The 23,117-nt window shown below is 38.7% G+C and overlaps 1 protein-coding gene across 1 annotated transcript in view; it reads left to right on the top strand.

Moving 5' to 3' along the window:
- The window catches only part of LOC117572508 (LIM/homeobox protein Lhx1), a 71,489-nt gene that overhangs the window by 11,798 nt on the left and 36,574 nt on the right, over positions 1–23,117 (top strand). The window contains exons 2-3 of the mRNA XM_034255365.2: positions 11,822–12,017; positions 13,495–13,721. Of these exons, the coding sequence (XP_034111256.1) occupies positions 11,822–12,017; positions 13,495–13,721 (423 nt within the window). The remainder of the gene's footprint in view (positions 1–11,821; positions 12,018–13,494; positions 13,722–23,117) is intronic.

The raw sequence follows: 23,117 nt of genomic DNA, 5'->3' as shown, positions 1-23,117 counted from the left end.
GTGAAATCCGAGACCTCTCGCCTGGGACCAGTTAACGGATGCACAACATTTTGCGGGCTTTATCGCTGCCAGGGGAAGATTTACAGAGCGAGTTGCTGTCGCTGATGTTGCTGTTGCTGCTGTTGCTGTTGCTGATGCTGTTGTCGCGATAAGCGTGCGCCTCAGTTGACTTTGCCACCCCAAAAAAGAATGTGCCCCTCTGTTTGGGTTCAGTTCGGGTTTTCTTTTTTGGTTTTTTTCGTTTTTGAGCTACGTGCAGTCGCATTCAAGGTTAATGCTTTGTCACAAAATCGCTCGACTGAACCCAGGCGATGGGCGATAAGAAATTTTGTGCTCTTTTACAGTACGAGTATTTCCCCAAAATTTCCACAACATTCATTTTCCTGTTTGACTTTGGGCGAAAGTCAGCAAAGCGAATGCTGAAATCGGAGCAGCGCATAAATTGCGCTTATCACTGACTATGTGGCAGCTTATGAAGCTAATGGTCCGCCTCCTTCTGCTTCTGCTTCTGCTTTTGATAAAACTTGGCCAAAGTTTTGCGGTCAACCAGAGGGGAGAAATACTTGGTATATATATATGTATATTTGTAGAGTGAAGTGGAGAGCATTTTCATTTGAAATATCATTTGCTGTCAAAATCACATAACAAATTTCCACATGTTGTTTATTATTAATTGCATTGCAAACGGTGCAACACACACAGCTCTGTGGTGCAATGATTGTGAGGGGAGGGGTGGGGGGAGGGTTTAAGGGCAGCAGGACACACGGACAGATGGTCTGAAGGGGGGTTAAAGCAATAAATTTGCAAAATTAATGTGAAAACCAATTAAAAGACATTGATAGTCAAAGCGCAGATGACAAAGACGAACGAAGAGAACGATAGAGAGAGAGGAGAGGAAGAGGAAGTGAAAACTTTGCATAATAATTAGAATATATGCATAATATTATGTTACCAAGAAAATCAACTGCAAACAGTTAACAAATCAAAGTAAATTACAAGCACATGTGGCAAGTGCGGCAGCATGTGTGTGTGGCATTTGTGGCATGTTGCAATTGCAGTTGCCATCCCCCTCCAGCCACGAACCAACCGAAAAATAACTGCTCTCGAGCATACGCTTTATTTGGCACACAACTTTAAACCTTTAATCGCATTAAACGCTGCCAAAGTCACTGAGCAAAGCAGCGCGCGACGAGCGTGGAAAGCGGGGGGTGGAGTGGGGAGGGGGTGTGTGTGTGTTTGGGTGTGGGTGGGCATCTGCAGTGTCTGCCACATTAAATATTGAAAAATGCAAATTTACAAATACATAAATTTTAAATGAATCGCCAACACCAAAAGCATTTAAAATCAATCAATGAAGCTGCCACAGCAACAGCACAATACAAAGGCCTAGCCATATATAGCATATATATATATATGTTATATATATATATCTGCACATCAATACACACATAAATGTATATAGATTGAGCCGCTGGGCAATGTCAAAGCGACCACATCAAATGTTGGCCTCAGTTAACTGCTGCACAGCAGCCTCAGAGTTGAGAGAGTGTGCGAGTGTGTACACGTGTGTATGTGTGTGTGTGTGTGTGTGTGTGTATTTTCTGATAAAAGGGTATAGGCTGTTCTCCATTGATATTAACAAAATAAACAAGCAACGTCAGCGAACGTCAGTCGCACCACAAAAATACCCTGCAACAGGCAGCTGGCAAAAGGGGATGACAGCCATCTCTCTCTCTCTCTCTCTCTCTGTGTGCGTGTGTGTTGAGGAGGGGATGGGGGACAGGCGGGGACACGGGCATGTTCACACGTCAGCCGTCGGTTGGCGTCTGCGGCTGTGGCTTTTCTGCTCTGCTCTGCTCTGCTTTTTTTCTGCGTATTTCCTTTTTTTTTTTTTGGCACAGACATTGCACAAATATTGCGAATTGTTTCAACTGGATTTTGAGTGCGAATCAACTGCCAAATCATTGGCAATGGCTCAAGAAAAACGCGACACACGCAATTGCCTATGAAGAACATTAAGTATACGTAATTGTTGAATGCTAAATTTACGCAAATAATTATTAACTTACTTAATATATTTCTAAAATTACTTTTGCCTGCATTCGTGCTAAGTATCTTATACACTTAATAGCTAAAATATTTCCCTTCAAATTATTCAACAAATTTGCACTAAAGCAGAGATTTTAGAATTAACGAACTTTAATCTAGTCTAAGCAAGTTTTTATTTTATTTTTGTAATTTTCTAAAATGACTTTCGCATTAATTTGTGTTTGGAATATTACACACTCAATAGCTGAAATATTCTCTAAAAATTTTTAAAAATATTTAACAAGTTTCTACTAATGTTTAAGTTTTAATAATTCGTTAATCAAGTTAAGTAAATTTAAGCAAGTTTTTATTTTATTCTTTCACAAATTTTCGTAATTTTCTAAAATGACTCTTGGATTAATTCGCGCATGAAATATTACACACTTAATATTTGCAATATTCTCTAACATTTTTTTTTAAATTTAACAAGTTTTTACTAATGTTTATGTTTTAATAATTCATTAATTTTTTATTTTATTCCTTTACAAATTTTCGTATTTTTCTAAAATGACTTTTGTGTTTAGAAAATTCTCAAGTTTGTTAGTCAAATATATCCCTAATAATTATAAAGTTTTTTCTAAATTTCAACTTAATCTAAAATCTAGTTTAAGCAAGATTTTGTTTTACAAAATTTCTCTAAAACTTTTGTAATTTTAAAAATTACTTTTATGCGAATTTGTGCAGCGAATATTAAACTTTTCGTAGATCAAACAATTCTCGAATAAATTATCAAATTTCTTAATAAAATTTTTGTAAAATTGAAGCTTTATTTAATGAATTCAAGTTTAGTCTATGTAAGTTTAATTTAATAAACTTTTTTTTAATTTGTAATATTCTAAAATTACTTTGATGAATATTGATGCTTAGATGTTATACAGTTAATGGGTTAAATAGTTATTTTTATAATAAATAACTGCTTCGAAAATTATAACACAATTCTTAGGTTAAATATTTTCCGAATAGTACTTGAATGAAACAAGATTTACTTTGCAAATTTCTACAGAGTTTATTTAACAACTTTCTTCGAAATTCATTACTTAGAATATCACAACAATTCTATGAAAATTTATAAAAGAAATCTTGTTTCATTAGGCTACGCCTTACTAAAATAAATCTAGCTTTGACTTGCACTAAATGCTGAAAATAAACTTTACTTTCATCAGTGGCATGTGAGAGGTCGCTTGGTCTTAGCTCTGTGGCTATTTGGGCATATCTTGAGCAGCAGCCATAAAAAGAATACACACATACAATATATCAAACTTTTGCTGCAAAGAATGAAAGAAACAATGAAAGCTTGAGTTTGAGTGGGCGTTTGCTTTTGGGGGTGGTTGACATAAAAACAGGGTGGATGGTGGCAAACACACACAGTGGAGTGGAGTTCAGTTCAGTTCAGTTGAGTTCAGTTCGGTTTGGTTTGGTTCGGTTGACTACAGGATAGGACAGGAGCACATCACTCATACGCTAAGGCTTATCATTGGCTATCTGTCTGCTGACAAACACAACACAGAGAAGGAGGAGGAGAAGGAGGAGGAATGTGACACGAACTGTGGCGAGACACGAGTATTGTCAGCCGAGTATTGTACACCACCCAAAACAACAAAAACAAAAAAAAAAAACAGTACAGAAAAAAGCCAGGAGTTGGAGGTCGAATGTTCGCGCTCGCTCGCACTTTGTCAGTGGCTGTATGTTTGATATGGAAAAACCTCTGGAGCCTATAAAAAGAAAAGACAGAAAGAAAAATAAAAATCTGTGCGTCCTGACGACAATGTTGATGACGATGGCTGCCAGACTGATGACTATGAAGATGAGAATGAGAATGAGGAATCAGCATGTGAATGCGAATGAGAAACTCAACTGTGGATGGCAATGGAAATGAAAATGGAAATGTTAATGACCATGTTGACTGGCTGATCAGGCAGCACACAAGCAATAAGCAGCTTTTGACGCAACATTTTCGCAAAAAAGGAAAACTTGCAACCTGCTGAGCTGAGCCTCTCTAGAGAGAAAATGATATCCAGCAGGCAGGCAGGCAGGCAGGCAAAAAGAAAAGCGAAAGAAAAACGACAGAAAAACAAAAGCGTCTTCAATGCCAAATAAAGAATTTGCAACTGTGTGAGAGAGAGAGTGAGCGAGACTCCTTCTTCTTCTCCCCTTTCTTGGTGTCTCTTTCTATCTCCTTGTATTCCCATCTCGCTTGCTCCGCTGCTCGCTATCTCTCTGTCTCCATGCGCTTCTCTTTCTCTGTCGCTTTTGTTAGCCGGCCTTTCCCTTGTGCTGTCTCACATTCGCATTTTGCAACGCAACATGAATTTTAATACAAAGCAACAACAACAGCAACGATGGGAGGAAGAAAACAAACTTGTTCGTGCATTGAGCTGCCCACAAGGGGGGTGTGGCAAGCGGCAAGTGGCAAGTGGCAGTGGCAAGACGGTTGGATGGGCATGGCCAGATATAAGGCAACTGATAGGCAAACAGCGATAGCTGCAGATACTTTTATTTTATTTCATTTTACTTTACTTTACTTTTTTTCTCTCTCTCGTTTATTTTTTTTTTTTGGTTTTTTGCTGTGCTTGGCACAGGACTCAATGTGGCATAAGAAGTGGCAGCAGGGTGAAGGGAGGGGTAAGGGAGGGGGAAGTGGGACAGCCGCCTCTGGTTTTGGTTTTGGAAATATAATGGCAAAGTAAACAGTTTCGCGATGGGGACGACGATGGCGATGGCTTCTGTGTATCCAGCCTGGCACACACACACACATACACACACACACACACATACACACTGCAGTCCACCTACCCCTCCTGCTGCTCCTTCTCGGCTGCCTTCACACATCAACAAAGCAGAGCCACTTTCATGTCGTTCTGTGCGCTTGTGTATCTAGCAGATACTTTATATGCATGAGTTACAGAAAAAGAGGCGTATTTTGTATCTTGTGTGCGCATAAAATAAAAGCACCAACAGCAACAACAACAGCAACAACAAGCAGATTGTGTGTGTTGCAAAATATAAATATAAAATTTACATGGCCAAAATGGCTGAAGCGCATTTAAAGTTGCGCCAACGACAACGACAACGACCAAAGGGGGAGACGATCAAAAAATGCTGTCAACGAATTTGCAGAGGAAATCTGTCAGAGCAATTCATTAAATGGCCCGAAATATTGACGAACTATTAGCCAACGAAATACTTACGAAAAACTTTATGATTTTACCATTTATTTGGAGCAGACGGAGTAAGAAAAGAAAGAAATATTTAAATTGAAGAATATATAATAAATAAAAACAAGTAAGAAAGTCAATTGTGTTTGAATAAGAGCAAAACAGTTTATTATTATTCTTTAAATATACTAAACATACCGAAAAAATACTAAAAATATACTAAATGTTATATTTGGTAATGCTGCCTATTTTTAATGAAAGCAAGACAGTGCGGTATTGATTTTAAAATATACCAAATTAATATACCAATAAAATACTAAAAATATTTGATGTAATTATATACTACTACATTCAAATATACCAAATTTTGTATATTGATGTAGTTTTGTATAAAAATATACCAAATTCGGTATATTGATATAGTAATGCATTAAAAATATACCATAAAGTGCAAAATATACCAGATTGTCAGCCAAATAAGTTTCACATTTTTAATCCGATCACAACCAACGTCTCGGCTGGTAACGCCGATTGAGAATATATATACTTTATAGGCTCTGTGATGCTATAATTTCGTAATATTTAGAACTACATAAAATTATATTAAATTACTCAAAATAAAAGTATTATTATTAGGCAATCGATTGATGTGAAAGTGACTTGTCAAAAAGATGTCTGGTAATCAGCTGGTAATTAAATAAATTGCAAAACATATTTAAAAATGTAGCCCCGTATATGCGACTCAAACTCGCAAAAGGAAAATGAAAGTCGAGTGTTGAGTGTCGAGAGTTTAATGCCAAATATTGTGGCAACGCTGTGAAGCGTTGACAGTTCATTAATATTCCATATTTTGCGCTAATATCGCAACTAATTATGTAATTAAAATGTTAACAAGTTCGAGAGCGAGCAAAACTGATGAACTGAAACTGAACTGATGAAGAAAAAGCACAGAGCGAGAATGACTAGAGCAAGGGTGTTAAGTTCATACCATATTGTGTATTAATATTTCAAGCGTATTAACAACCACAAAAAAAAAAACAAAAAAAACTTGTCGACAATGACGAACTTTGGCCTCAGCCTGCGCCTGAGCACGTAACGCAACATTTAATATATTTTATGGATTTTTCTACTACATTTATGTGTGTTCCGATTTACATATTTAGCTCCCTTTTGCTTTTGCGGTTGAAAGTCAGCCTGGTGAATGTAATCAAAATGTCAAATCAGGCGCAGCGAATCGCATTAAAAATAGCTGCAAACTGAGGGCCGATTATTAACGTAGTATTGTAGTATATAAATTTGGGAAAGTCGCTGCTGCTGACAGGCAGTAAAGAACTGTTGTGCAAGAGGTGTCAACAGCCCAAAAAAAGAATAGTGAAAGAAAGGTGTTGAGAGCTGCTCGGCAATCCTTTCGCCTCTGTTTGCTGCTCTTCTTTTCGCTTCTCAAAACTGAAGGTTTTGATCTCTTGGCCCCATTTTCATGCAAATCGAAAAAGTATTGCGGCTTCAGCTAATCCTTCTTCTTCTTGGCATTGAGCCTCATTAGCATTCCGTAAAAACAAGAAACGAAAAAGAAAAAAACAAATCGAAATATGTACGGCTGGGAAATGACATTACGCATACGCCGCATCTAACCGTAGATTTGTTTTTGGCTTTTTGTTCTTCGTGCTGGTGTTTTGCTTTCATTTTGTCCGCATTTCCATTTGGATTTTTGCATAAGATTTTGCTGTCGAGTTTTGCTTAAGAGGCAAAATGAGAAACCGAGTGAAAAAATGATTTCGATTGAGCGACGGCTGCTGCTTTAGCTTTGGCTTCAGCTGCTGCTGTTGGCTTGGATTTTCTTTCTCGGCTGTGGCTTTAACATTTTAGTCACGTTTCATAGACACAACTGGTTGGCAGGGGGCGGCCAAGGGGGGGGGGGGGGGGGGCGAATTTCTATATGTACTATAGGCGTAACCAACATGGCGCAGCGAGAGAAAGAGGAGAGCAGGGGAAGAGGTGAAGAGGGAAGCTGGCAGCTGGCAGCACAAGTGCTTTTTGGCCAACTTGCAGCAACACACAGAAAAAAAAACGTTGAAGCTGATTTTTTTGCGCTGATGTCGAATGAATTTTTCACAGTCCGCAGCGAGAGGCAACTGAGCAAAAAGTTGTTGTTGTTGTTGTTGTTGCTATTGTATATTTATATTGTTTTGGCCAGGCAGCTGCTGTTGCTGCTTCTGCTGTTGCTGTTGCTGTGGTTGTGGCTGTGGCTGCTATCGTCCATCCATGGTTGCCCCTTGCTCGTAGTTGTTGTTGTTTGCCTCCTCTTTGTTTTCGTATTGTTTTTTTGTTGCTGTTTTGGGCTGGCCTTTTGGGTGTTGCCCAGCCCAGCCCAGCGAGCCATGAAGAAGCTGCTGTTGCCGTTGCTGTTGCTGTTGCATTATAAATGCAGTTAGGTCTGGGAGTCAGAGTCAGAGTCAAAGGCAGAACCAGACCCTGACTTGGCTGCTGCTGCTGTTGCTGTTGCTGTTGCCTGGACACACAATTATTGGCCTTTGTTGAGCGCGGAAAATGTTGTGCAAAATGCTTTCTACGTGCTTCGTTCTCCTTGCCAGCGGTCAATGGCTGCGCACAGTGGCCAAAACAGATCCATGAACCTGCGATTGCGATTGCGATTGCAGCCAACAGAGACAGAGCGAGAGAAAGAGCAAGCATAAAAAAATATATGGCAAGCGAGACTGTGCTCATTTGTTGTTGCTGCTGTTGCTGTTGCTGCTGATGTTGTTGCTGTGTTGACAGTAAAGTTGCCTAGAGCTGTTGCCCTCCGAGTCGCAATCTTCGCCCTCCACAATTCCTTCATCTCAGTCTCCGTCTCCGTCTCCATCTCAGTTTGCAGTAGCGGCAATTTTTCCACATCGTTACATAAATTTCAGCGCAAAATAAATGGCCAACGGTAGCCAAAAGTGCACTCAACAATATTTAAATTGCGACACTTAAGCGGCAACAACAACTTGCAACGACGGCGGCGGCGTCTGCAAACAACAATTTGTCGCGTTTTAAAAACGCGCCAGAAGCAACGAAGGCAGCGACAAAGGCGACAACCGACAACCAACAAGCAAGCCAACACTGGACAGCAGCAACAACTGAGAGACAGCGATGCAAATAGAAGAAGCGCAACGAATATTAAATACTCTAGCGGAAAGGGAGAGATACACAAAGAGACTTGCAGAGCTTAAAGCTAATTAAAGCTGGCTCAAAATGCTTTTACAACAACTTTGCTGAAATACAAGTTACTACAGTCTTTGAATTTAATTTAAGATATTTAAAAAATATCTATCGGTATTTCCGATACAAGCTCTGATTAATCGAAAAGCTTTATATAAATACTTGCTAAAAGTTGGCAAAAAAGTTGAAGGTTCGGAAATTTAACTTAAAATATAAACAAGCGCTAAGCTTTCCATCATGAGCTTTAACTAAATACAAAAGCTATACACTTATTTCTCGCTAAAAAAAGCTAAAAGCTGCATTTAAACTGAAATAAATAGTTGATAAAAGCTAACACAAAAGTAGCTACATGGTTTGCAAATTTAACTTACAATTATTGAAAAAGCTTTAACCTTTTAAGCAAACGCATTTACAAGTTTTATTTAGCTCTGTTACGATTAAGTGAAAAGCTGCCTGCGAACGAATTGAAAGCTGTTTAAAACTAGTTAAAGCTGCGCATTTAAATTTGCTGGGAAGCTGCTTAAATTTGTTGTGACTCTTAAAATGTTTATCGAAGCTTAAGCATTACGTTTTTTTTTTGTTTGTCTTTGGGTAGCAGCTGCCGTTTAGTACAGCGAAGACGCCCCAAAATAAAATATATATATAATAAACAACAATAAGAATAAGAATAAGAATAATTTGCAGGAAGAGATGGAAGAAGCAGAGGCAGAGAAGAGAGACAGAGAGAGAGAGAGAAGAGAAGAGACAGCCGTTTAACCTGAGCTGCAAAAGCCTGATGCCCGGTCTGAGACTTTAGTGTCCGGGGCTGCGGCTGCTGTCGGTCTGTCTATAAACGTCTATAACCTTCATTAAAAATTGTCTGCAGCGGCACAAAATGATTGATAACATCCGTCAATTTTGACATATGCGAGGTCTGAGCGAGCGAGTCTCAGCCTCAGCCTCAGCCTCAGTCTTTGCCTCGTCTCGCTTCGGCTTCGGTTTCGGTTTTGGTTTTGGTTGTGCAAAAATGAGTCAATTCGTCAATCAATCAGTGTGTCAGTTGCTCATTTATAATTGAGAGAAGGCGACTTGGGGCTGGCTGTCAGTTTGTCAGCTTGTTCATTCCATCATTTGTCCATTCATTCATTTATTCGTCAGTTGGTTCACATTTTGCGACTACTGTCACTCGGGGCGTATGCGCAACGCGAAACTTGTCTTTAATAGCATTATTAATGCGCTTGCCGTTCTGCTCTGAACTTAGCCAAAGCTCGCCCTTTTTTTTATTGCTGCTTTCTTTGGTCAGCATATGAGGGAAGAAGCTTCCCTCTTACCCCCCACCCCCCCATTGACCGCAGACTCAACTCAACTCGACTCGACTCATTCCGGCTGCTTGAGCATATATAGTGCAAAACTTTTTGAATGAAAATAAATTTCACACAGAGACAGACAGATGGACAGAGGTCTTTACCTGAATTGCAAAGCTAAAGCTAAAGCTGAGACTCAGGCTGAGGCTGAGGCTGAGACTGAGGCTGGACCACGCCCCCGCCTATACATACAATATATATGTATATGTATGTATATGTTATATTGGCTTCGGTCACAGCCTTAAATATGCCCCGTGGGCGCAACAACTTCTCTGCTTTGCCTCTTCTCTTTTATTCGGTGTGTGTGCTTTTTTCTCATTTTATATTTTGGCCAAAGCAACGAGCGCTTCCTTTAGCCCATTGACTGATTGACTAAAGTAGGGAGTGGAATGCGAACGAACGAAAGAGAGAGAGTGGGAAAGAGAGAGAGGAGCTGGCAGACTGAGTGACTGTGAACTATGGTCGGGCGAGTGGTAGCAAACCCTCGGGCCAAGCTTGGCGTCTATCATTATACGGTTGCAGTTTATCGGGGTGTGCGCCACGCCCACAACACATACACACAGCCCCAACTAGCCGCAGGGTGGATTGAAGAAGCAGCAGCAACAACAACAAGAGCTTCAACATTAACTTCAACTTCAAAACTTGATTCATTCACAATTCAAAGTTATTCACTTGTGCGCAAATATGCCACTCAGTCGGACACTCAATTTGAAAAAGGTGCAAATGAGTGTGTGGGGGCAGCCACCCCCCCCCCTCCCTTTCTCTCTCTATGTGTGCTTGGCAAATTTATTCAAGTTCTGCAGAGGTGTAAATTCCCAACGCACACATGCAAAATTTCAGTGTGACTCTTTGTGCATTTGTAAATTTTGTGCATTTCTAAATTGAGGTGTGTGTGTGTGCGTACAGTGCACGTCAAATGTTTGCGCCCAGACAAGAATTGCTCATTTGCTCAGCTTGTGTGTGTGTGCAAGCTTAATGAGCGCCGAAATGCTCGCCCTCTTCCGTCCGCCTCTTAAATCCCTCTTGCCACATCACACCACCTTGAGGGCCATGGCAAGGTGCTAATTTGCGCCTCAAAGGATTTTGGCGCTACACTGAAAGAGAGACAGAGCGAGAGCGAGTAAGGGAGAGAGAGAGAGAGAGAGAAAGTCCACAGTCCACTTAATAACAAAGGCCAACAAAACAGCAATTCTCATTTCAGCGCAACAAATTTAAAGTGCTGCCAAAGCAGACCAAAATCAATTACTGAATTAAATGCCATTAAATGAAGCGATGTCAAAAACTATGAACGGTATTCAAGCGATTCTAAGACTAGTAAAAATTAAATCTTTTTTTAACTTTGGTTAAGCTTGTCACAACATTAGTTTCACTAAGTTTATTTGCTATTAATTGACAGGCATTTCTTTTAATAATAACAAACAGCTGCAGTAAAAACAAACATTTTAAGAAGTATCTACAAAAAAAATGAAAGAAATGTTCTTAAGAAAAATTCCATTAACATACGAAAATTCTTCTAGTTAAAAATTCAAGGTTATTATAATCACAACTAAACTATAAGAATCAATAAATACCAAATATGGTCTTCGGTATAACTTAGTACTTTTTGCAGTATATTAATTTGGTATATTTCCGCTCACACAAGTTTTAAAAGCTACTACAATAAATACAGTATTTATTATTGGATTTTACTTGCTTCGGCTGACAGTCTGGCATATTTTGTAATCAGTGGTATATTTTGAATGTGGCACAATATCGATGTACCAAATATATAGCCTTCGATATTGTTTAGTATTTTGTGGTATATTTCCAACAAAAATGTTCTTTTACTTGTTTTGATAACCATTTGAAATACCTTCATATTTATGAACTTTGTTTGTATGTCAAGCAAATGCAAAGCAACAAAGCAGACAGCAACAATTAATTAAGCAACGCTTTAAAGAAGTTGCTTTAATTTAATATACAAATTCGTATCTCGCAATTAAATTTTAAATATTTATTTTCTCTCTCTCTGTCTCGCTCTCTTTGCTTTTGCAGGTCGCAGCGAGCCGCCGGTCGGCGTCGGCGATCCTTGTGCTGGCTGCAATAAGCCCATATTGGACAAATTTCTGCTGAATGTCCTGGAGCGAGCCTGGCACGCGTCCTGCGTGAGATGCTGCGAATGCCTGCAGCCACTGACAGACAAATGCTTCAGCCGCGAATCGAAACTTTATTGCCGCAACGATTTCTTCAGGTGAGTACAATTTAAGAAAAAAAAAAAAAAAGAAATAGGAAATAAATCTGGCAGTTCGAATCAATGATGCTTGAACAAATCAATCAGCAAAGCAAAGGCTGTGTGCAATTAAGCCAAGAATAAAAGCCAAGAGTGCCAAGTGTAGGATGTTTTGTCTCTTTGCTGCCATAGAAAATCTTCTAATTGAAAAATACAAAAAAATAAACGTAGTGAAGAAAAAACACAGCGAAATCAATTAACATGCAAAACACCTGCACAAATCAAATGAATTCAAATGCAGCTGCCAACTGCCAACTGCCATGATGGTGCTGACAATGGCCACCAAATGGATCTCTCTCACTCTCACTCACACTCTTTCTCGTATCTCGACTCTCTTCTGTCTGCTGCCAATCAACAACAACAATAGCCTCAAGTGGCAGTCAACAGTCGAGATTCTGATTCTGATTCTGATTTGTCTGCCCTTTTGAGTATTCAATTCCCTACATTGCATTGCATTCACATATGAGTTCAGATCTCGGCTTCCAAAGGCTTCACCTCATCATTCATTCAATTTGGCACAGCGGCTTTTATTCAACCTCGAATCACAGCAAAGATTTCATACAAATAGAATTTTAGCTAAATAAATTTGAGAATTTGCTGAGCTAAGTTACAAGTTTTGCACTTAGGAAGTGCTTTATTTATAAATGATTTTTTGTTTTTAGCGTAAAAGTTTAAAACTTTATTGCCAATATTTCACAAATTTTGTTTTATAAAATATTCAAAAAGATAATGTCAATTAATGCTTAAGAAACTTAGGTTTTTGTTTCGTTAACTGCCATTAATTTTAGATATTATTTTAGAATGTTTTTAAATATATAATTTCTTCACTTCTTGGATTTAAATTTGAATGTTTTTCAGCAAATTTATCACTCTGTAAATAAACATCTTTTTGATAATTACCACACTTGACTAGAATACACAATAAATTAAATTTAATAAGAAGAGCATCTTTTTCAAATCTTTTTACAAACGATTTCTTCCCCTTAAATATCGTTTTAAATGTATAATCGGTTCTCTTCAAAGTTATATATAATATGTAGGAAATGTAAATGCAATTAAAAATGTAATTTTCTCTAGAGTATATTGACTTACATCTTGTTTTTGATGTAGTTTGATTATTACACAGTTTTTATAGAGGTATTAAAAATGTTTAAGGATGTTGCATTCAGATGCCTGTTGCTTCTTGAACAGAACTTAAGAAGAGACTCTGACTCTAAAAAGGATTGTATTGATCTATCGATAGTTATTGACAGCGTGCCCCGATAAAAAATAATAGCGTCAGATTTATATTTTTCTTTATATAGTTTTGCCTCATATTTTCTTATCTCTTTTACAATTATCTCTTTATTTATGTAGTTCTTTTCATTTCTGGCTTTAATTGCATTTTATAATACTTATATTCTTATAACTATTTAAATAAAATTCTTCATCTTTATAGACGTTATGGCACCAAATGCAGCGGCTGTGGTCAGGGCATCGCACCCTCGGATCTGGTGCGAAAGCCAAGGGATAAGGTGTTCCATTTGAACTGCTTCACATGCTGCATTTGCCGCAAGCAGCTGAGCACCGGCGAGCAGCTGTACGTGCTGGATGACAATAAGTTTATCTGCAAGGACGACTATCTGCTGGGCAAGGCGCCATCCTGCGGCCACAATTCGCTGAGCGGTAAGTGCGAATGTTGGGTTGGGTTCATAAATCTCATTCAATCTCGTTCTGGGCTAATAGTAGATGGGGGAAACAAAACAGCGTTTGTCTATTGTTTTTTGGTTGCCAGTTCTCTCTAATGCTATCAGCAATAAATACAAAATTGCGTATACGACGCGTTGCACACGCAACAACAACAACAACCACCAGATAGATAAATGGAGGATGGCGTTGACGCTTTGGGTATATTTAGGCGCAATTTGCCAGCGCATTTTGTTGTTGGCAAATATTTTAATTTTTGGTGGCTACACGCGTTCGTTGTTCGCTTTTCGCGTTTGTTTGTTTGCACTAATTGTTTATAGTTTAATATAGAAATATTTGCCATTCAAATTATCGTGGAAATAACTTTGTCGCCTGTTGTTCTAATTCTTGATATTAGTGCAGATTGTTGTCGCTGCTGTTGTTGTTGCTGTTGTTGTTGTTGCTGTTGCATTGATGATTTTGTTGTACTTTTTGGTATTCTTCTTCCTATTTTTTTTTTTGTTACTCTTTGCTGTCGTAATCTGGCAACCCTGGCAAACATTTCAAAGCTAAATGCTTGGCAAATATTTACATAAAACGCAAAGCGGCGCATAAATAAAGCAAAGTCATGCATAAGATAACAACAGCCAACACTCGCACACTCGCACACTCGCTCACACACACACACACACACACACTTGAAATCAAAGTACAGCCAGCGGCTAAGCGCATAAATTTGCTTTAATGCATTGCTCGTATTTATGATTAATGCGCTGCGATAACAAACCGACATTTTACAACATTGCCAGCTAATTAAAGCAAAGCTAACATCAATTTATCATTAGTATGTAACACTTGAAGAACTTATGTTTTAATTCTTTTTTAAGTTCAGTTAAAGTTTTAACAAAGAATTAATGTAAATTGTAATTATTTTTTTAAGTCAAGTACTTCGCATATTTTACAACACTGTTAGAGATTATTTCCTAATAATTTCTATGCAACACTTAAATAACTTTAATTTTGTATAAGTTTTTACAAAGTTAAGTTAAAGGTTCAACAAAGAATTAATGCAAATTGTAATTCTTTTTTTAAGTCAAGTACTTCGCATATTTTACAATACTATCAGACATAATTTCCTAATAATATCTATACAACACTTGAATAATTTTAATTTTGTATAAGTTTTTACAACGTTAAGTTCAAGATACAATAAAGAATTAACTTAAGTTCAGTATTTTCTTTTTATTTTATTTTCAAGTCAAGTACTTAGGTTGTTTTACAATACTGCCAGATATAATTCCTCTCATTAAACACTTTAAGAACTTTAGTTTTAATTTTTTTTCAAGTTTAAGCATAAATTTCAAAAAAGAATTCAGTACTTCAGATATCTTACAACATTGTCAGATATTATTTCTCAATCATTACTTAAAGAACATTCATTTTGTATACTTTTTCACTGAGTTACGTTATTTCAACAAAGAATTAGCGTAAATTCAGTATTTCAAGTCAAGTACTTTGCATATTTTACAACACTGACAGATTATTTTCTAATAATTTCTATGCAACACTTAAATAACTTTAATTTTGTACAAGTTTTTGCTAAGTTCAAGATACAATAAAGAATTAACTTAAGTTTAGTATTTTCTTTTTATTTTATTTTAAAGTCAAGTACTTTGGTTGTTTTACAATACTGCCAGACACAATTTCCCTCTTAAATAACATGAAACACTTTAAGAACTTTAGTTTTAATTCTTTTTTCAAGTTCAAGCATAAATTTCAAAAAAGAATTCAGTACTTCAGATATTTTATATAATTGTCAGATATTATTTCTCAATCATTACTTAAAGAACATTCATTTTGTATACTTTTTCACTGAGTTACGTTATTTCAACAAAGAATTAGCGTAAATTCAGTATTTCAAGTCAAGTACTTTGCATATTTTACAACACTGACAGTCACCATTGCACTAATGCAACTCTTTAATCCGTAATTAACGCATTCGCAAGCAGCTGCCAACTGCATTTAAAGCCTCAACCCAAAGCAAGTTGGCAGTCCCATGCAGCAGCTTAAAGACTTTGCCTTTAAAGTTTGCAGTGCTGAGCAGAGCAGCCACATAATTATGGGGGCCAATTAAAGCTTTAAGTACTCCACACACAGAGAGAGAGAGAGAGAGAGAGAGTGTGAGAGAGAGAGAGAGAGAGAGAAGGCGAAGGGAGGATGCTGCTGTTGCTGTCACACGCAGCAACGCCTCGAATTTACTTCGTGGCTGGCAGCGCAAATAATATTTTCATTTTCATCAACTTTGTTTTTGCGTTCTGTAATAATTTTAAATTTTACACCATAACGTGACGTGTTCGTTGTTGTTGTTGTTGGTCGTCTCTGCTTCTTGTTCTCGTTCTTGTTGTGGTTGTTGTTCATGTTGTGGTTGCTGTTGGTTTGCGAAATATTTTCGTAGCATACTTAGCGGCGTTAAATATTTCAACGCTGCCATTTTTGTGTTGTTTCGCTGCCTCGCATAAGAGGGGAAAGCAGCGCTGAGAGCGAACACCGAGCAGCGAGCCGAAGGAGTTGCTGTTGTTGTTGCTGCTGTTGTTGTTGCTGCTGCTGCTGCTGGAGAGCGACAAAGTCAAAAAGCAGCGTGCTCCACGCAGCTGCGCAATTCAGTTTGGGCTGCTCACACACACACACACACACACACTCACACACACGCACACTCTGCTGGCGTCTGCGCAGCGACGTCGCTGCCATCGTCGACGTCGACGTACAACAAAAAAGAAAGACAAAAAAAAAACACATTCGCCTTTTGCTTCAGCCACAAAATGGCTGCGTTTGGCATGCTTCATTTTTCTGCCCCAAAATGTAGGCAAGCATTTTTTGTACTCAATTTTACACACACACACACACACACAGCAATTAAACAACATTAAGCAGCTGTGACTTGATTTTATTTTTTGGTGCAAATTCTTCATGAAATCTCACTTTTTGCGTTGTTGTATTGTACTTTCGGGCAGCGACGACGGCTTCGCAGCTGCTTCGCTGCGCTGCGCTGCCATTGCAACGCGAGCAGCGACACTGGCAGCGACGTCGACGGCGACGCCGGCGTCGTGGGAGCCGAGGCGCAGGTCATTAATGTTTTGATTTTAATTGCGTTAATTACGTGCAACGGATTTTTCACTTAGCGCGCCTCAGCGGCAAAAATTCGCCACCAACAACAACGACAACAAAAAAAACGTGCGTGTGAAGGCCGTCGGGAAAACTTGTAGAAAATTGCGTATACGCCAAGAAAGCCGCCGGCAAACAAGAAAGAAAAAAAAGAAACGAAAATCGCGTGGGCAAACAGCAAAAATAAAACATACAAAAAAATAGAATATGAATAATCGAAACACTGACATAACAAATATGATGAAATGAAAAACAGACGCCGCGTTGCACGCGTTAATTTATGGCTTGTCATATAAATTAAACTGTTTGCGGGGTGATAAACAACAATAATAATAACAACAACAACAAAGCGAACATGAAGAATGACAATAAATATGGCAACAATAAAAATAAATGAATGCCACGCAAAAGAGACAGCGACACAAATAGAGCGTATGTCAAAGAGGGAAAGAGAGTGAGAGCGAACAAGACAGAGAGACAGAGAGAGATAGTGAGTGAGAGACATAATAAATCATGCAACAAGATAAAGACAATAAACCAAATGTAAAACTTGAGCAACACAATCAAGAAATAGGTTCAAGAGCTGTTTTGTTACATAAACTGAGAGAGACAGCAAAAGAGAGTGTAAAAGGACAGGGTAAAAGAGTTAGAGAGAGAGAGGATAAGTGCCAAGACTGATGAGCAACTGTCTCGATAGTTCACAAAGTTTTGCGCGCTGCAGCATTTATGACAATCAATGTGCGAAAAGCTGCCAAAAGCGCATTAAAGCTCACAGTGCAAGCATAGAAAAGGAATGGGAAAGAGTTTAAGAAAGAGAGTGAAAGTGGGAGAAAGATAGAGAGAGAAAGAGAAAGAGAGTGAGTGTCATAAGAAAAGAAAATATCTACAACTATTATAAGTAAATTTTTAGTCAGAACATTAAAGCTCATAGAATTAATTTAGTACACAAATAATACATTTTAGTTCTCAACAAAGCTTAAGGCTCATTGGATTATTTTACAAAAAAGATAAATCTGTCTTAATTATTTTAATCCATATTTGAAGAAAGCTAAATCTAAAGCTAAAATCACACAGAGTTAATTTCCCATCAAAATCATTTTTATTGATAGTCAGTCAATGATATAAAGAGCAATTAATAACATTTGCAGGCTCCAAAGATTTAAAAATTGTAAATTTAATTTACATATTAAATTTCTTAAAGCACTTTTATGCCATTTCAATAACGATTGAGTTGTCACATTTGCATGCTTAGCTTATTGACAAAATGCACATTAAGTGTCTTTATTGCTTTAATCGCTTAAACATAAAGTCAACAGATTGTTCTTAAAGCAGTTTGCAGCCACTTAATTGCCCCATACACACACACACACTCACTCACACACACATACACATACTTCGACAGCTGCAATTTGAAGTGTTGCTAATATTTTTTGGCCAGTAAACTTTGCTGTAAGCACTTTTATTTTGCTGCGTTGTTTGACTTTGGCTGCAACATTAAAATGCCAAAAATGGCACACACCTATACACACATTCACACTCATACTCACACTTACAAAGTTATAGCAAATTGCAATGACCCTTAAACGAACTCGACTCCAAAGCCATTTTCAAGCGCAACAAATAAATATAAAACTGAAGTAAAGCGAGAACAAAATACAAAAAATTGCAAACAAAATCAGAAAATGTTGTTCACATATTATTGCTGTTGTTGTTGTTGTTGTTGTTATGGCTGTTCTTACGCCTACTTGGACAAAGGGTCAACAACGCATGTGAGCGAATTGCAAGAAAAGAATTGCAAAGTCAAAGCATCTTCAGTCTGTACAGATAAAACACAATTGTTGCTGCTGCTGTTGTGATTTTGGGCTGCTTAAAGCCAAGTTTTGCCCACATTAAAGCGAGCCCAGAATAATGCCAAAGTTCAGGCTGCCCTTTCTGTCGGCCAGCTTACAGTTTACAGCTTTCAGCTTCCAGCTTACCAACTGGCCAAAAGCCTATCGTTGTTGCTGTTGCTGTTGTGGCTGCTGCTGTTGCTGTTGGTTGCTTGCCTCATGGCCACATGAAAAATACCGCAGATTTACGGTTGTCGTTTGGCGGTGCACATAATATATAGTATGTGGCTTATGTGTGGTTCTCTCTCCCTCTCTCTTTGACTCGCTCTCTTTCTCTGCTGTAATGGTTGCTGCTGCTGTTGACCGTTGGGGGACTATTTTTATTTGCAGTTTCAGTTCAGTTTCAGTTTTTTGCAACTGTTTTGTTGTTGTTGCCTCGTCTCGGTCAGTTTGTTGTATTTTATGTGGCGGTTTTTTTTGGTTGTCGCTTCACAAAAACAGAGAGAAAAAAAAACTTTATGGCCACCTTGCGTGTGCTGACCCCCTCCCCGCCCCACACACACACACTTCTCCCTTCGACAACCAACAAGAAAAATAAGAAAAACCGTTAAAGTTTATTTGACATTTACTTGGGCTATTTTTTATTTTTATGGCTCTTTGGGTTACTTTATATATGCGATGCGATGCGATGCCCAACCCCACAGCCTCAGCCTCAGCTCCAAGTCCAAGTCCAACTCCAGCTTCATATCCAGAGATCCCAGACCGAACCCAACTCAGCAGCCGGACAGCTGTAACCTCTTTTCTCGCATATTTTTACTTTACTTTTATTTTTATTATGATTTCTGCTTCGCTTTATTTTCTTTCCTTTTTTTTCGACAATAAATTTGCGGCTATTTTTCGCCGCACCAAAAAGTTGAAAAAAAATATATTTTTTTCTTTTTTGTGTTGATGCTGTTATGGCGATAAGAGCCACCCTACGTAACATATGAGTGCCCCCAACTGAAAGGCGCAGAGTCGCATCTAATGCCAGCGACAGATAGAGATAGAGAGAGAGAGAGAGAGAGAGGGAAAGACAGACGCATTCGTAAATCATTTGGTTAACTGCGTTGCCAACTATTTTACATAAAACGGCGCTGTGATTTGTGAGCAGCGACCGAAAACCGAAAAACCGGAAGTGTTGTCGCCATCTTCCTTATTTTTCACACAAGTTTTTGGTAATCATAAATCTAGCGAGAACTCATCGTCGAATAAATGCAAAGAGTTATGAGTCTCTCAAAAATAAATAAGCGAGTATCGAATGCACTCAAAATGCGTCACATTTAAAAGTTATTTGACTTTTACGGCATATGTCGAGTGTAGCACTTCATCGACATACCAAATATAACCTTTGGTAAAATATTTGGTATATTTTAAGAATATTGCATACATCGATTGTAATACTTTATCGATAAACTAAATATAATGTATAATTTTCGGTATATTTTAGTATTTATGCAGTATATTATTATGTATATTTGAAAATTGTTTTGAGTGTACTACTTAAACAATATACCAACTATAGTTTTCGGTATATTTTCACATTTTTTGTGATTTATTAATTTGGTATATTTTAAAATGAATGTAGTCATATATAAATACACCAAATATATCCTTTGGTATATTTTATGTATTTTTGCGGTACATTATTTGGTAGATATCATTTTGTATATTTTAAAATTGCTTGGAATTTAATACTTGATCAATATACCAACTAATGCTTTCGGTATAGTTTCACCATTTTTGTGGTATATTAATTTGTGGTATTTAATTATTTTAAATTGAATGTCGCCACATATTAATAAACCGAATATAGCCGTTTAGTATATTTTAAGTATTTTTGTGGTACATTTTCGGTATATTTTAAGAATAATATCGCACTGATTTGCTTTCAAAATAAGTTGCAGGTATCTAACAGTCGAGCACACTCGCTTTCTTTCCTTTTATTTATTTATTTATTTATGTATAGTTAAGGAATATTTTAAAATTCCTGACTTTGCTAGTTTATCAATTTTGCATTTAATGCACATTCTTTGCTAGCACTCAAAGTGCGAGTGTTTTTGTAAATATTCATGAATACTTTGAATGTTTTTTCACACTTCATTCACCTGCAGCACTTAACATGTTTTGTGTGCTCAAATTAACTTAATTATTCAGCGATGTTTTTGTGTGTCATTCATTGTGTGTTTTGAGCTATTCACAATCCTTTTGGGCATCGTCTTGAGTTACCACTTTGAATATTCATTGTTCTTTTTAGTTGTCTATTAAACTGCATCAATGTTCGATTCACTGCGCCAGCAATTTGACACCTGTATGTCCTCAAGTTACGGGTACTCACAGTTTAAACGACTCGTTGCGACCCGTGGGTTCAATGAATGTGTGGATGTGAATGTGAGTGTGAGAGTTGGGTTTTAGTTTAATGTTTTGTTATTGTTTATGGGAGTTTGGCAACGACTTGCGCTTAATGACAACTCGTAAGCACATTCAAAGGGTCGCCACACAACAGCAAAAGCAAAAGCAAGAGCAACAGCGACAGCGACAATAACAGTAACAAGTTTTAGTGCCTAAACATTGCCCCATCAAAAACAGTGTTTGTTGTGATGATGTGCCACAGGGCGAATTAAGAGAGGTCGCTCGCTGTTGAGGCGTTAAAACTAGAGCGACTTCTCGACCCACTAAACAAAACCAAATGAGACTCAGAGATGGAGATGAAGCTGTGGAGATGGAGATGGACTTGGGTGAACTTTAGTGCCCAGTTTTGTACGACGTCATCAACAGCATCTTAAGATCTCATCAATGTTTTTGTTTTGGCTTTTTTTTTTGGTGTTTCTGGTGTTTCTGGTATGTGTTTTCACTCGTCGCTCATTGGCATTCGCCTTGTTGTCTCGCATAAATCTTCAATCAAAAATTGAGTGGCTGTTAAGCAGCTAGCAGTTGGTATGAGATGTGTTTAATCTGTTGTGGTGCCATAAAAGTGCGGCGCAAGTTGAACTTTAAGTTTTTTTCATTTCATTTCATTTCATTTCGTTTTTTGTTTTTCGCTTTTTAAGTGCGTGCCACAAAAACATTTTTCTCACTTTAAGCCCGAGATTTACAGCCACAGTTTTTCCTGTGATTTTCTCTGTGTGGCAAAACCTGCGCTGTCTTCTCCTTCCTTTTGCTCCTCTGCGCTGTGGCAACGTGTAATCGTGTCATATTTCAAGCATGGGCAACCATTTTGAAAAGCAGCAACAGCAAGAGCAGAAAAAAAAGGCGAAAAGAAAAACGAGAAATGAGAAAAAATGGCACGAGACGCCAGAGGGCGCCACTGGTGCGTGGTGGGCTTTGCTTGGACTGTCGCTAAAAACATGGCGCTTCAACCCCACTGGCATGGCCCTCCGCCCCCCGCTCCACCTCTCCACACTCCACATGAACCCCATCGCTGCCTGGGGCAGCAGCGCGACAACAACAATGGGGCACAACCCTGAGGCTCTATTGCAGAGAGATAAACGCAATGCTGAAGCTGTAGCTGGAGCTGAGGCTGAAGCTGACGTTGACTGAGACAGCGACTGCGACAACAACAGCAACACGAAGAAGAAGAAGAAGACAAAAAGGCGGGCCGGCGGCTAAAAGCAGAGAGCGAGACAGCGAGACAGCGAGTCAACAACAAGCGCGAGAAATCCACTGAAAAAAGAGTGTGTGCCGGAGAGAAAGACAGCCAGCGAGCAATAGAGAGAGAGAGAGAGAAAGGGAGAAAAAGTGAGTGAAAGAGAGCAAGTGTTGGGGTTGCTGCCACTGTGTGTGGCAGGCTGGCAGGGGGAGGCGGGAGAGAGCGACAGCGACAGCGAGACAGAGGTGTGCTGACTAAAGCCCCACAGGGTGGTTTGGCGGATTTGGCGTTGGCGGCTGACTAAGAAAACAACAAGGCAACAGCAACAGCAGCAACAACAGCAACAGCAACCAAAACTACAACAACAGCAGCAGCAGCAGCAGCAAAAAAAAGAAATTCAACCAAACGAAACAAAAGAATGCTGCGGCCATGGATGCTGCTGTGGTTGCTGGGGCTTAAAGAGGAGGCAGAGAAGATGGGGTACGAGTGTGTGTGTGTGTGTGTGTGTGTGTGTGTGTGTGTGTGTGTGTGTGTGTGTGAGGATTGGGGGTTGCTCTGAGGTCGCAGCACAAATCCAACTGTCGAAACCAAAAGCACGCAAAGCGCCAGAGCTGCAGGTGGCGTTTGTAAGGCAACTAGATGGGAGCCAAGAGACGAGAGTGAAGAGTGGTGTGTGGGGAGTGAGTGGAGTGAGGGGAGAGAGGGAGGAGGGAGGGATTGTGGGTTGGCTTGACAGAGTTCGAATCGAGAGCAGAGAGTGTGAGCTGAAGACGTGCTTGC

Source organism: Drosophila albomicans, chromosome X, assembly GCF_009650485.2.
Source record: "Drosophila albomicans strain 15112-1751.03 chromosome X, ASM965048v2, whole genome shotgun sequence".
In the NCBI taxonomy this organism is placed as follows: domain Eukaryota; kingdom Metazoa; phylum Arthropoda; class Insecta; order Diptera; family Drosophilidae; genus Drosophila; species Drosophila albomicans.
The sequence above is the reverse complement of the archived record's forward strand: the minus strand, read 5'-3'. Positions and strand labels throughout refer to the sequence as shown.